The sequence below is a fragment of the Sciurus carolinensis genome, chromosome 11, assembly GCF_902686445.1.
Source record: "Sciurus carolinensis chromosome 11, mSciCar1.2, whole genome shotgun sequence".
Lineage (NCBI taxonomy): Eukaryota > Metazoa > Chordata > Mammalia > Rodentia > Sciuridae > Sciurus > Sciurus carolinensis.
The window spans coordinates 10,927,144-10,941,448 of NC_062223.1; the positions used below are offsets into that span (position 1 = coordinate 10,927,144).

The window sequence follows — 14,305 nt, forward strand, 5'->3', positions numbered from 1 at the left end:
AGAAGAGAACCCTGGGTCCTGGCAGGTTGTGACCACCTGGAAAGACCAGGGGTGTGGCCACTCTGAATGGGATAGAGGGACAACCCTGACCTGAGGGGTGAGCAGGAGGGACACGCTGGGGAGAGGGGGAGCCATCTCCTCACTGGGTTCTGCCTCCCAGAAGTTTCTGGAAACATTGGGGCCCCAAGAATGCCAAGCAAGCCTAGGAGAGGCATTGGCTCTCAGCTGGCAGACAATGCCAGGGCAGCCAGGCGAGCGGTGTTGAGGCATCTGTGCAGGCATGACCCCTACTTTGTCCAGGGATGTTCACTGAGGGGCAACCATGGGTGATGGCCAAAGGGCATGACCCCCTATGCCCAGGGGCCACAATGTCAAGACCAGGCTGGGCGGAATTCCATCTCCTGGGGGCCAGAAGCTGCTTCGTTTTCCCACGAACCTTTCTGCATGCACACAGGTGTGTGCCTGCGTGTGCACACAGGTGTTGGGAGTGGTTGTGCAGCCAAGGTGGACCCAGAGACCATCTAAGCTTGTTCCCTGGTGGTGTAGCTGGGGTCCCAGCTGGTGGGGAACCATGCTGGGCAGCACATGGCCCCCACCTGCAGCCACACCTCTGTGGAGAACAGAGGACACTGTGGGGTCCAGGTGATTCTGGGAGGGATGACAAGGCCCTGCCGCTGCCCTGGAGAAACGTCCCTGCACACCCAGGTGGTGAGGCAGGGACACCGAGGCAGAACTGGACTTGGAGACCTACAGACCGGGGCTTGGTCTCGATTCTGCCTCCTCCTCTCCATATGCATGGGTGATGGGTTCCTACCAGCCTCAGGAATCCCACCTGTAACATGGGGCGGCTTTCCCTCAGGGGTTCAGGAGATGATGAAAGAAGACGGAGCTCAGAGGCCCAGCACAGCACATGACCCACGGCAGGGGCTGGAAACGGCAGCCCCTCCCCCAGGCAGGTAGACCCTGGGGCTGTCACTGGAGTCTGGAGGGCAGCGGCTCATTTGTTCCTTTCCTCACTCTTTATTTAATCCCTCACACAGCTGTCCCTCTGGCCCGGCTCTGGGTGGGACACGAGGCAGTGGGAACACCAGAGCATCGGGGAGCTCAGCTCTTGGTTGGCGGGAGGAGCTGGGCATGTGGACGTACCGTGAGCCAGGGTGTCACTAGCGCCCTAAGCTGGTGCTGCACCCCAGGAAGGAGGGCCCTGTCCTGGGCCTGGGAGGCAAAGAGGATCTGTCAGGTGTGGAGGTGGGAAGGGGACAGTAGGCAGAGGACAAGGCCTGGCCTGCGGCTGGATGTGGTGAAGCAGGGGAGGGCCAGGCCAGGCTGCGAAGGGCTCAGACTCCATTGCTTGCCCTAAGTCAGGGGACGTGATGTTCACCCTTGAGTCCTGGGGCATATGGACAAGTGGGTGGCGAGCATCAGGGTGGCCCTGGCCCTGGCCACTGTGCAGCCAGAAGGGGAGTCGGAATGCTCGGAGCAGCCTCCTGTCAAACAAAATGTCCTTTGCCCCTTCTGTGTGGGAGGGGGCTCTGGACAGTGAGGGAGACAGTCCTCTGGGCTCTGGAAATGGAGGCCTTGTTCTCTTCTGCCACCTCCAGAGGACATAAGAGGCCTCCTCGGAAGGTCCTGTGGCGGTCTTCCCAGGAGGTTAGAACTGGGTGGCTTTGAGGACCACGCCCCGCGGTGGGCCTTGTCTGACTTTCTTTACTGCCCTGTTCAGGAGAGATTCAGGGGAGCGTGTCTCAGCCTGAGCTCCTCATGGGGTGGGGTGGGGGGGCAGTGAGAGCCCTGGCAGTCATCAGAGGGCTTTGATGACAGAGTCTGGGGGACCTGTGAGGACCCCCAGCAAGGGCTGTCATACCACCAGATTGCCCCTGACAAGGCTGCACACTCCCTTTCCCTTCACCTTTCTAGAGGTGGGCCTGGGGGTAGCTGGGTCATTTGTCCCTCATGTGATGAAAAGAAGGACAGAGGCCAAAGCCACATGGTCAGGGGCAGACCCAGCTCTGGGCCTTGGCTCTCCGAAAGCTGTGCTGTGTGACTCTGGGCCAACCCTGCACCTCTCCGGGTCTCTACTTTTCCCTCTGTCCAGTGAGGAGGGTGGGTGCCCAGACCTGCCTTTTCTGGGGTTCTCTGGAGGAAGGGAGAGAAGAGAGAAGAAAGGGGAGGTGGACCCAGGGCCAGTCCACTCACTGGTTCTGTATGTCTTGGATGGTGTCGGGCAGTGGCAAGTTCTGGGTTTCAGGCAGCAGGAGCGCAGCCAGGCCACTCAGCAGAGGCACAGTGCCGTGAACCAGCAGCGGCAGTGAGGGGCCGTAGACGCTCAGCAGCAGGACCAGGGGTCCCAGGATGGCTCCCACGCGGGCGGCCACTTGGCCCAGGCCCACTGCTGTCATCCTGCGGTGCAAATGCTCCTGTGAGTGGCCTCTGTCTGCTGCAGCTTTGACCCTCTGCCTAGCCCAGCCCGCTTGGCCCAGGGGCTCTGCTGGACGCAGACCTGCCTGGACTGCCCAAGACCACACTGAAGGGAGACACGCGGCATGAGCCTCTGTCTGTGGAAGGGCCCCCCAGGTGCTCACCTGAGCACGGTGGGGAAGAGCTCACTGAGGAAGATGTTGGCGCAGGTGAGGCTGCTCCCGAGCGCCCCCAGCCCCAGCATGGCCAGGGCCGAGCGCAGGGCCCCAAACTCTGCGGACACAGTGGGGTTAGCAGGGTTGGCAGCAGGCTCTAGGGTCTGATGGGGGCTCCCTTTGTCCCCAGGGGCTTGTCCCTGCGCTCCAGGCCTGTGTCCACCTGGGACACTTGCCTCCACACTGCACTTGTCTAAGTGACCTCTGGCCACCCCCCAGGCTACTCCCACAGAGCCAGGCCCCAGGAGCGCTCCGTGACCGCCTGTTCTTTTTGGCTGAAATTCGTCACCGAGTCCTCATTTTCCCCGCCCCGCCCCCTGGACTCCCTGCTGCTCCCGCTGCACTGGCACAGCCAGGCCTGGCCCCACGCAGACCCCCGCAGCCTCCCAACCGGGCTGCTGCCCCGTCCCTGGCCCTGCTCCTGGCTCTGGCCCTGCGGTCTTGCTTCCCTCAGGCGCCCAGCCAGACTGTGCCTGCTCACCATGGGGCACCAGCGTGTTGGCCAGGACGCAGAGCCCGGACAGCAGCAGGGAGCCGGCCTGCAAGGTGCGGCGGCCCAGGCGGCTCAGCAGCAGCAGCATGCCCATCTTGACCGGGAGGTCCACGGCCCCCATGATCATCTGGAGCAGGAAGATGTTGCTGCCCAGGGCCTGCAGGTTCAGGGCCAGGCCGTAGAAGGTGAAGGCAGTGGCGAACCTGGGGGCAGCGGGCAGGTGACCCCTGGCAGGAGCCTGACTGTGGAGGGGTAGGTGGCCGTGCTGCTGGCCTCATCCTGGGGCACTCTCAGGCCAGGGGCCGGACGGAGGGCCAGCAGGGCCGTTGGCTGCGTGCCGGCTGGAGCTCTGTGTGCCGGCTCCCCTGCATCTGGCAGCCAGCAGCGAGGCTGGCCCTGGTCGGGTGGGGTTAAAGGCACCTACCAGATCAGCATGGAGACCCAGGTCCGGAGGCGCAGTTCGGGTGCGCGGAACAGGGTGCCCAGTCGGGCGGGGTCCTGGCCCCTGCTCACCTCCTCCTGCAAGACTGAGAGCAAGACCTGGCGGGGGCAGAGGGTCAGCGCTGGGACGCCTGCAGGCCTTGCTCCCAGTGGTCGGTCTCAGGCGGGGACAGGGAGAGGGTCTGAGGGGCAGGCTTGAGGAGGGCCCAGGCCCTCACCTCCAAGGTCAGGCCGTCCCCGGCTGCCCTCCTGCCGTTGATGGCGGCCACCTTCTGCAGCTCCCGCAGGCCCCAGTCCAGCTTGCCTGTGATGAGGAGCCACCGTGCGGATTCTGGCAGCCAGCTGGAGCGGAGGGTGTGGGAAGGTCACTGTCCGCCCCTCCCCCTCCTCACTGTCCTCTGACCTCTCAGCTCGAAGGGGGCCTTGCTGACACCACAAGCCCCAGGCTCGGAGCTGGGGGGTTCAGTGACCTCAGGGGAAGAGCACACTTCAGCCCTGTCCCCCGCAGGAGGCCCGTGCCTCCCTCCTCCACCCCCTGTCCCTGGGCAGGCTGCTGGGGGCGTGTGACCCTTGTTCCCTCCCACCTCCTTCTGCGCCAAAGCCCTCCCCCACCTCATCCAGGAGTCAGGCCTGGCTGCGCCAAGGCCCCCATGGCTATAAAACCACAGCCCTCCAGGGAGCGGGTGTCCCGCCCTCCACCCAGGTGCAGACATAAGGCCCCTGGAGACGTGAGGCCAGAGCCGGGGTGGGGCACAGATTTGAGGTCTGCGGCATTTGGAGGGGTTGGAGATGTGACTGAGACCCTCGACGGGGAGACTCTGGGCCGTGACCACTGCACGCTGTGGGGGCAGCCAGGTGGCAACACCTGGGTCATAGAGAGGGAGTGTGGGGCACCTGGAGGCCTCGGGGATTCACCTGGGCACACGGGCCCCAGGTTGGGGTGGGACAGTGTCCTGGGCTTGTGGAGTGCCCAGCTTTCTTTCTCTCCTCCAGCCCAAGTGCCCTGGCCTCCAGCACCCCAGCCTTCTGTCCCCAGGGAACAGAGTCTCCCACACTCAACCCCCCAAGAGTGGGCGGGCTCTCTTCCAGGAGGGCCGAGGGCGCGGTACCCACCACGAGTACACAAAGCAGAGAACGAAGGGGAGGGAGATCACCAGCTGCAGCAGCCACCAGTCCCGCACGCCGTAGGCCACCGCCGCCATCAGCATCTGGCCACAGCTGAAGCCCATGGTGTTCAAGGTGATCATCAAGGGGCGGGCCTGTGTCGACGTCCACTCTATCACTGCTGGGAGATGGAGGGGTCACCCTGAGGCCTGTGCACAGCCTCCCCTGCTTGGCACCAGGTTGGGGGACCTACGGAGACTGCCCGAGTTCATCATGATGCCGGCCACGGCGCAGGCCATCAGGAAGCGGAACAGGCAGTACAGGGGGAAGGTGGGGGCGAAGGCAGCCACCGAGCCCAACACGGCCGTCTGAAGGTAGTTCCAGGTCAGCACTGTCCTGCGCCCGAACCTGCGGCACACACACCGGGGCGGCGGATCCAGGGCGCGCCGCTGGGTCCCCAGGATCTGGACCACCTGGAGCCCGCCCTGTGCCCACCGAGCTGAGGAAGCTGCTGGAGGAAGCTGCACTTGGTCAGACCTCCTAGAAGACTCATGAGCGGCCGAGAGTCCTGGAGGTCAGAGTGGGAGCCATGCTCCCCGGGGAAAGAGCTCCGGGTCACAGGAAGCACTCCAGGGACCGAAGGCCAGGGTGGTGGAACAGGTTTCAGCAGAGCGATGAGAAACGTTGACACTCTACACCCCAGAGCAAGGTGGGTGACCCTGTGGCCGGAGGAGCGACAGACTTGCTCTGGCGACATGGAAAAAGGGAACCCACCAGAACTTGGGGTGCTCACCTATCCGAGGCGGGGCCGCACACCGCAGCTCCTACCAGGATCCCAGCCAGGTAGATGGACAGGGACACGGGCTTCAGAAACTGAGAGTCACACACCAGGTCCCACTGCGGGGAGAGGCAGGGGAAGGAGAGAGCCCAGGAAGCCCCAGAGCCCAGGTGGGCAGGGCCAGAAGCTAGCGGGTGGCTCCTATGGAGGGGGCCAGCCTTGGGGACGTGGAGCAGGGCCTCACAGGTGTAGCTCCATCTCCTGAGACGTGTGCTGCCACTCCCAAGCCCTCAGTGGCTCCCTGTTGCCTCCACCTCTACAGAGGCACCCTCCCCTGCCCGGGGGCCACATTCCTCCTCTTCTTTACAGAGGCCCCTTCCTCTGATTTGTCTGATGTCCCTTAGGAGAAGGTACCTGGGCCTGTGTGCGTTGGCCTCAGGGAACCCAGCAAATGGTCACCAAGCCCCCTGTGACTGACAGCCGGATGTCAGCAAATGGTCACCAAGCCCCCTGTGACTGACAGCCGGATGGGTGAGGCCGGCGAGGCGTGGAGACACATCTCTGTAGACTGATTCCCGCCACCCACCCGTCTGCAGGACCGTGTGACAGATGCCCAGCTAAGCTGACCCGAGAGCGAGGGAGGCCTGTGGAGGTGGGCCCCTCCTGACCCTGGAGCATTTTGAAACGGTCTGTGACCTCGACCTCCAAGGTGTCAGGTGTGGGTCCCTTACCTTGGTCACGATGGTGGAGGTGAAGGTGCTGTGGTCATAGACCCAGCCGTCCACACATGGCTCTGTGGCGGCCTCGCTCCAGTTGGCGGCCGTGGCGTTGGGGTCCAGGAGCTGCCACTGTGGCTGGCGGAAGCGGAGACACTGGTGTGGCTGCTGGCTGGGGCCCGGTGGGACGGAGACAGTCAGGAGGGCCTCAGGACTCAGGGCCCCAGGGAGGCCGACCTGGCTGGTGCTGTTGTCCAGGAGGGGCACCCAGCACCGGTGGCTGGGCACGGCGGCAGAGAAGTTCTCTGCCAGGTTCTGTGTGGTGAGCCACATGATGGGGACCACCAGGGCCGTCGCCTGGAGAACCTGGAACCTGCCCATGCCGCCCACTCGGTCCAGGAGTTCAGGAAACGCCATGGAGCCGGCCTGGGGGCCTGAGGAGGTGCCCGCTTCACGGAAGCTGGCCCAGGGCCCAGGGCCACGCGGTGAGCCTGCTCTTCCCACAGGAGCGAGCACGCCTGCTTCCCCGGCCTGGCAGCCGGGGGCATGTCAGGGGCCACCAGCTTTGCAGAGCTGGGCCCCAGGGCTCTCTGGCATCCACTCACTGGCCGTCACTCGGGGTGGCTCCAACTGAGCCCTGAAGCCTCTCGCTGTGTCCCGGAGACACTGCTGTCCTGGGCCTGCAGGAACAGCTGAATTTGGGAAGGGGGAAGGTGGAGACTGAAGCCACCCACCTGGAATTAAAGTGTGACCAGGGTCCGTTTATGGCAGAGCGTTGAGCAATCATTTCCCAGACAGTTTAACCCGGCGTGAGGAGGAGACGGGGCAGAGAGGCAGCCGCGGGGAGCGCCAGGCTCCGGCCCCATGACGCGTGCTCCCCCTCAGTGCCCCTGCCTGCCTCTCAGGGAGGCTGTGGGTTGGCCCAAGAGCAGGTGGCCCTGGGATTCTCCAGTTCTGGGACCGGCGTGTGTCCCCTAGCCCTGGGCTGCCATCGCTGATGCCCCGAATCTCCTTTGCCACTACCCTCTCCTGAGTCGCAGTGGGGCTTCCTGGAGTCACCAGATGCCCTAAGCTCAGAGTGTCCAAAGCCACCTTTGGATAGCCAAAGCTGAGGTCCCCAGACACGCCTCTCTGTCACCTTTCCCTGACTCAGCTTTTGGAGACTCCATCCTTCCAGCTCAGGACAATTCTGGGGAGTCAACAGGGAAATCCTGTCGGCTCAACCTTCAAAACTTGTCCAGGAGCCGGGTGCAGTAAACCCAGCAGCTTGAGAGGCTGAGGCAGGAGGACTGCAAGTTCAAAGCCAGACTCAGCAACTTGGTGAGGCCCTAAGCAGCTTAGTGAGACCCTGTCTCAAAACTAAATAAAAAAGGACTGGGGACGTGGCTCAGTGGTTAAGGACCCTGGGTTCACTCCCAGGTACAAAATAATAATAATAAAGTGTCCAGGACTTGCACACCACCCCTCCCCGACTGCTGCCATCTTGGCCTGTCAAGATGAAGCTCCCGGGTCAGTGCAGTGGCCTCTTCACTGACTCCCTGCCTCCGCCCCTGAGTCTTTGTAGATTGTTCTCCACATGAAGACACAGGGATTCTGTTTCGCTGCAGTCAGAGCACATCTCTGTGGTGTTCAAAACATGGCAGCCTCTCCTCATTTCACTCAGAGTAAAAGCCACTCCTTGCAGGTCAGTCAGTGCCTCTCTGAGCTCATCTCTTGTCCCTGCTGTCAGCACGTCAGCTGCCCTGGTCGCCTTGCTGGACTTTGATGTGCCAGGTGCACGTTTGCGTCCTGGCCTTTGTGCCTGCTCTGCTTACCTGGACCCCTCTTCTCCCAGAGATTCCCATGGAATCTTGAGGACTCCTTCAAGTCTTCCTTAGGACCCCCTGACCTCCCTAACTAAACTCCCACGCCTCACCCTTGGCACCCCTAGTTCCATTTCTTGCATCTTCTGTCTCCATTATACTTACCCCCATCGATCACATATGTTACTCATTTATTTTGTTTCTGTTTAGCTTCCCACCATTTGAATGGAAGCTCTTTGGAGGTGCAGACAGTGGCTATTTTGCTCACTGTCCATCCCATCACTTGGCATATAGTTAGCACTCAAGTATGGATTGGAATGAGTAAATTAATTAATAAAAAAATACTTAAGTTACATATTATCAACATACTCCAGAATCCATTGGCACCAATATCCTCCTTGGGGGGCGGGTATTCAGTGTCAGAGTCCAGCTTACCAACTTGCTCTTTAGTTGAATTCATTCTGCTTTTTAAATCTTCTATTACAATTTTTATTTTTCTAATCATGGACATTTTATTTTCAGAATCTATAATTTTCATTTCAAAATCACTATTGAGTTCTTCCTATTCTGACTCTGCCACTATTTTGGTTCTGCCTGTTCTTGTTTCCTAATTTCCACTTCTTGTTACATGGACACACCTCATTTCCTCACTCTCTCAGAGGATTCTGAATGTGCTTTTCTGGTTACTCTGGAGATCCATTTACAGAGTAGATGAAGGAGAGCCTGGGGAGACAGCAGGGATAATTCCCTGCTTTCGTCTCATGCTCTGTGGAAAGGCATGCCAATAGGGGAGGGGAAGCTGGCAAAGAAATACATGAATATAATACAACAAAAAGTAAAGATTATGCCTTAGAGCCACTAGGCCACATAAGAGGTGGACAGCGAAGGGGGGCTGCTTGAAGCAGTGCAATCACAGGAGACATCTTTCTGGAGGTGACATTAGAAGAGACCTGAGTAGGTGGGGGAGAAGACACAAAACTGTCTGAGGAGAGAACACTCCAGGCAGAGGGCAGAGCCTGGGCAAAGGCCCTGGGTGAGAATGTTCTGTACACTCAAGGAGTACTAATGGGATCAGTGTGGTCGGGGTGGAGTGAGCCAGAGAGATGAGAGGAGTTGGGGGCAGCCCAGCTATGGGGTCAGAACGTGCAGCTCGTTGTAGGGTTTGGAGGAAAGGAGTGATACCATCCGATTTATGTATTAAAAGATCCCCTGGCTACTAGGAAGAGAACAGCCTGAAAGGGGTCTGTTGTGAGCCAGGGACCCCCAGGCGTGTGGGTCATGCAGAAAGCATCTGTCAGGGGTCTGCACTGGGGCAGGGAGGGAAATGCTCGGTCTTGGGGTCCATTGACCCCACAAGGGTTAGGTTAGTGACGAGAGGGCGGAAAGGAAGGATGCGACCGGTGTGTCCGGGGTACTCAAGGAGCTGAAGAAGGCAGCGGAGCAGCCAGCCCGAGGGGAAGGAAAGGCTTGGTTTTGGATGCCGGGAACGTGGCATGGCCGTGAGCCACCCAGGCTGTGGAGTCATGGAGTGACTGGGGAATTACTGGGGTATTTCAGTTCACAGGACTGGATGAGTTCACTCTGGGAGTGACGTTTCTTAGCGAAGAGGGGTGGTTTGAGGCTAGCCTTCCGGTCTGTGGTTGTGAGAGGTCAAGAAGCAAAAGAGGGTGAAGGCAAAGGCAGTGGGGTGTGGAAAACCTGGCAGGCCGGTGTTCCAGAAGCTGGAGTAGAAAGTACCTGACAGGGTTGTCCACGATGTCAAGCCTGTGGAGGAGACGAGGACTGGACCTGGCTGTTGGGCATGGCAGCGTGGCCTCCTCTGAGGCCCAGGACGGGAGAGGGTGTGCCGGGGACTAGGAGTGACATCCCCACCCGCTTGGGTTCCTTGAGAACTAGAGGAGAGGAGGCAGAATCAGCGAAAACGGAAACGCATTTAAGGAATTTCCCTATAAGGAGGAGCTGGGAAATGGGGCCGTGGTTTGCATTAGGTAGACCGATGCTGGCTAGCTGCTGTGACAAGCAAACCCGAGGTGTCTACCAGCTCGACCCCGTAGAGGTTTAGTTTATTTAATCAGTTGGTCATTTTTGTGGATTGAGTCCAGGGCATTCTACCATTGTGTCACATCCCCAGTCCTTTTTTACTTTGAGATGGGCACATGCCAAGTGGCTTGGGCTGTTATCAAACTTGAGGTTCTCCTGGCTCAGCCTCCCGAGCTGACTGCAGTGGGCACCAGTGTGCCCAACTAGAAGTTTAGTTCTTGGTGGTGTAAAGTCCCAAGGTGTGTGGCTGCTCTGCGGCAGCCTTCTTCAAGAGGTGTCTGGGACCAGGCTCTCCCATCTTTGGTGCTCCTGCGCATCCAGCCATGGAGGGGCACGGAGGATGGCGAGTCACCTGCATCAGGACCTTCTTAGCCTCCAGGTGACGGACGTTCGTCGGTTCCCGCTCCACTGGTGAGAGCTAGTCCCAAGGCTGCACCTCGATGGCAGACCGCGGAGGAGGACGCGGTTCCAGGCGGGGACGCTGCCTCCAGGCGACGGCTGCACACTCCGCAGCAAGCATGCCGGGGACAGCGGCTGCTCAGGCTCACGCCGTCGTGCGGTGCTTTGTTCTCAGGAGAAGGACACCGCAACTAGCTCGTGTGCCCACGGAGGTGCCCGTGAGCAAGGGAAACCTCGACCCCTGAGAGGGGACGGGGCCAGGAGCAGGATGGAGGGCTTGGCCCGACGGTGGAGAGCCGGCAGGGGGGCGTGTGGACGCAGAGGGGTCTCCTTCCATCGTGTGGCCTCAGGAGGACAAGGAAGCTGGTGACAGGAGGCAAGTGGGGAGTGGGAGCCTTTGCAGGCTTGAGGACAGAGGACAGCGGAGAGGGGAAGGCCGGGGAGGGGCAGCCTCGAGGTGCCCCTCGAGGTCTGTGACCATCCCCCTATCGGGGTGTGTTTCTCCAGCCAAGCTTGGGGGGCAAGCTGGGCGGCCCGGAGTGGAGGGGGCCTGCCCTGCCATTGCGGGAGGGGGGGGGCAGGGAGCAGCTGCGCATGCGCATAGGCCCAGCGCTGCTGACCGCTGACCTAGTCCCTGAGGAGGTGCCGCTGGGGTGGGGTGGGCCTGGGTTTCCGAGCAGAGTCGTTACAGCCCAGCTCTGGAGAGGCTGCGGCTGCGGGGTGGTAGCTATTGGCCTTTTCTGACCATGCGCGTGGGGCAAGATTTTGCGAGAAAGTGAGGTGGGAGAGAAGAAATTAAAAAAAAAAAAAAAAAAGTGGAAAGGCGACAGAGCAAGGACAAGGAACTAAGATTTTAAAGCAGAGCTGGTTGCCCTGCAACAGGCCTGTAATCCCAGCTGCTTGGGAGGCAGAGGCAGGAGGATCACGAGTTCAAAGACAACCTTGCAACTTAGCAAGACCCTGTCTCTAAATAAAATATAAAAAAAAAAAAAGGGCTGGAGATGTGGTTCAATCCCTGGTAGGAGAAAAATAATTAACTCAGAAGTTCTGCATACTTTTCCAGGTCTGTTTCCCCTAAGCCTGCTTCCCTTCCTGGCCTGATACTCTCAGATTCTTGGGAAATTTGTAAATTTACCTGTACACTGTCAACCCCCCAATAAGTAGATTAAGCAAAGAGAGAGACGATGATCTTGAGTCTGTGATTTGGGGCACCTTGCAGCACTGTGCTGACTGGGGAAGGGAGACCACGTCCGCTTGAGGATCCCGAGACTGACCAGGCCGCCAGAAGCGTCCCGAGGTCCTGCACACCTCCCATACCCACTCCTCTCCAGGCTTCCTTTAAAAGAAGAGCCAGGAACCCCAAAGCCTCGTCTCCCCCTCCCGAGAAGGCCCCCATTCTCGAGTGAGCGTCTCCTTTCTAAATAAACCCCGTCTTCGCCTCGGACGGGCACGAGCTGAAGCTCTTTTCCGTCGTGGTGCCAAGGACCCTGCTGTCCTGAGCTCTGCCTTCTCTCTGGGAACTCCATGGACCCTCTTTGCAGTCACCTCTTCTCCTGTGACAGAGGGGGGGTCGGGGAACAGGTGAGACCTCTGGACGGAGGGAGATGGCATTGCCGAGGCCCAGCACTGCTCCTGCCCAGAGCTGACCTGGGCGCGTCTGCCTGGTTCCGGCCACGAGGGCAGGTTCTCTGACAACAGGCCCAGGCAACCCTTTGTGAAGCTTTTCTGGTTCTGTTCTGTTGTTCAGATGTTGATAGCCCTTTGCTTTATTCATTTATTCATAGGTGGTGCTGAGGACGGAACCCGGTGCCTCACACGTGCCAGGCAAGCGCTCCACCGCTGAGCCCAGCCCCGCCCCTGAACGGTTTTCTTGGTTTGCGTTTTATTCCTGGGGGTGCACCACGGACCTCTTCCCGGGCCGATACTGCAGCAGGATTTTTGTGATTCCTCCCTCTCCCCAACGTCCTGTGGTGACAGCAGCTGCCTCAGGTCCTGAGCCAGCCAGGAGAAAGGGCAGGCAGCAGTGCTGACGGCAAGTGACTCAGCAAAGCCGGAGCCGGCAGGGCTGGGCCAACCCAGGCAGGCGGCTGGAGGAGGCAGTGGCCGGAGCTGAGTTGCCAGCCTCTGCCAGGGCGCCTGCCAGGGCTCCGTGCCCTCCAGGTTCCCTGGACCTTGGGAAATTCTCAGTGTGAGGTGGAGCAACCTTTCCCTGCCGCATCTCTGGGGTGCAAGCGATCTCCCTTAGAAGGACTCTAGCCTGTGACCCTTGCTGGGAGCCAGAGGCCCAGGGGCTCCTGGGAATGCTCCTTCCTTCCTTTTGCTGCCTGGACTTTTGACCCACAGAGCATGGATTTTTCCTGAACGTGCTGTGTGGCCCAGACTCTCCTCTGTGGTTTCTCCTACCTGAAGGCCATCCTTGAACCCAGGCTTCCTGGGACTTGATTTCCTCATCTGTGAAAGGGGCAGGGTGCACCCGCTTTGCAAGTTTGTCTTTAGGACATGAAGGCACCGCTTCTCTTTTTCTCCACCGCCAGGATAAGTAGAGCCCCTGCCGCGTGCTGCCTGGCGTCCCCGCTTCCCCGCAGGAGCTCTGAAGGGCTGGGCCCCCGCTGGGATCCTCCTGCCTCAGTGTCCCAAGTTGCTGGGACGGCAGGTGTGTGCCACCACCCCCGGCTTCTTAGACCCATTTTGACAGAGCAGCAGAGGTGTGTCAGCAGTGAAGCTCGGTCTCCCAGTACCTCATGGCAGAGTCGGGACTCCAGCCTCCGTTGGTCCTGCCCTCGTGTCTGAGTCCTTAACTAACAAGTCTGACTCGCGGCTCTCATGGGATGGAGAGTACGGGAGCCAGGGAAGCCACAGAGCAGGCGTCCCTGCCTCATCACCAAGTCCCCTCCTCAGTGGGCCCCTGCGTCCTCGCTCCGAGTCCCGGGTTCATCCCCCCAGCTCCGGCACCTCCCTAGAGGGAGCCCCAGGTGGGTCACTGCCACAGCATCCTTGGCACCTGGAAGGCGTGCCGGTACTGCCCAAGCTGCCAGCTTGGCGCCACCTCCCTTGGACCGCATTCTGGCCTCACACTTGTGCAGCCGAGATGCCTGGTAACAGGCTTCTGGGACAGACAGCAGCCTGGTCCCCAAGCTGACTTCTGCAGTCAGCCAGAGCTGCCGTCTCCGCCCCTGCCGGCCTGTGTGCTGCCCCTTCCTGGCACCCAGGGGGCACTGGGTCGCCAGGACGTTTCTTCCCATTCTGCAGCGTTCCGGAGCATTGCTGGAATCCAGATGTGTTTTCCTCTGATGGCTCCTGGGAGCAGGGGTGGCCGGCCAGCTGTGTGCCCACCGCCTTCTCAGGGGCTGCTGGGTGGGGAGACGGCACAGGGCAGCTGGACGGGTCCTGGGTGGGCGGCTGGGGCTTGGGGAGATCGTGTTCTCCTCGTGACTTTAGTTGGCTCCCTGTGTGTGCTGCCATGGCTCTGGAGACCCTCTCCCCCTCTCCCCAGAAGCCCCTGCCACGGTGGCCCCTTCCAAGGGTCCACTGAGCAAATCTGCTGGAAGTAGGTCAAGGAGAGGGCCAGGCAGCCGGCTCCGCTCCCTTCCCTTCCCTTTCATGTGCCCCGCGGCTCCTCCAAGTCTGGCCTCCCTGCTCCAGAGGGACTTCGCTCTCCTTGCTGTGTCAAAAAGATATTTCATGTTAAAATTCAACGGAGGGATGTTAACCAGCCGTCGGAACCAGGCTGTCAAGACAGGAGCTGCTCAAACAGGTTGAACTTCACACCGCCCTCTGTTCTGCGGAGGGTCCTGCCCACAGCCCGCAGCGACCTGCTGGCACTCTGGAACAAGGCAGGGTGCCAATGCTGTCCCCACCCGCTGTGCCAGTTCCCGCCTTGGCCAGGCGCAGGAGCCGCT

At 60.3% G+C, this 14,305-nt stretch overlaps 1 protein-coding gene across 8 annotated transcripts; it reads right to left on the minus strand.

The window, feature by feature from the left end:
- Window positions 1-1,004: 1,004 nt before the first annotated feature.
- Window positions 1,005-6,998, minus strand: Slc22a12 (solute carrier family 22 member 12). 8 transcript variants are annotated; one of them, XM_047517620.1, is made up of 10 exons: window positions 6,181-6,990; window positions 5,465-5,568; window positions 4,925-5,179; window positions 4,681-4,849; window positions 3,786-3,909; window positions 3,551-3,666; window positions 3,115-3,253; window positions 2,583-2,691; window positions 2,197-2,400; window positions 1,005-1,715 (listed from the first exon to the last, which is right to left on the minus strand). In XM_047517620.1, exons 1-10 carry the CDS (start codon window positions 6,580-6,582, stop codon window positions 1,652-1,654), a joined length of 1,686 nt encoding a protein of 561 aa, XP_047373576.1. In that variant the 5' UTR covers window positions 6,583-6,990; the 3' UTR covers window positions 1,005-1,651. The 8 variants fall into 8 exon arrangements, 7 of the variants coding, with proteins under 7 accessions (XP_047373576.1, XP_047373575.1, XP_047373577.1 ...); XM_047517619.1 differs by having other exon boundaries at window positions 3,115-3,283; XM_047517621.1 differs by having other exon boundaries at window positions 3,115-3,329; window positions 4,925-5,079; window positions 6,181-6,980.
- Window positions 6,999-14,305: the final 7,307 nt, after the last annotated feature.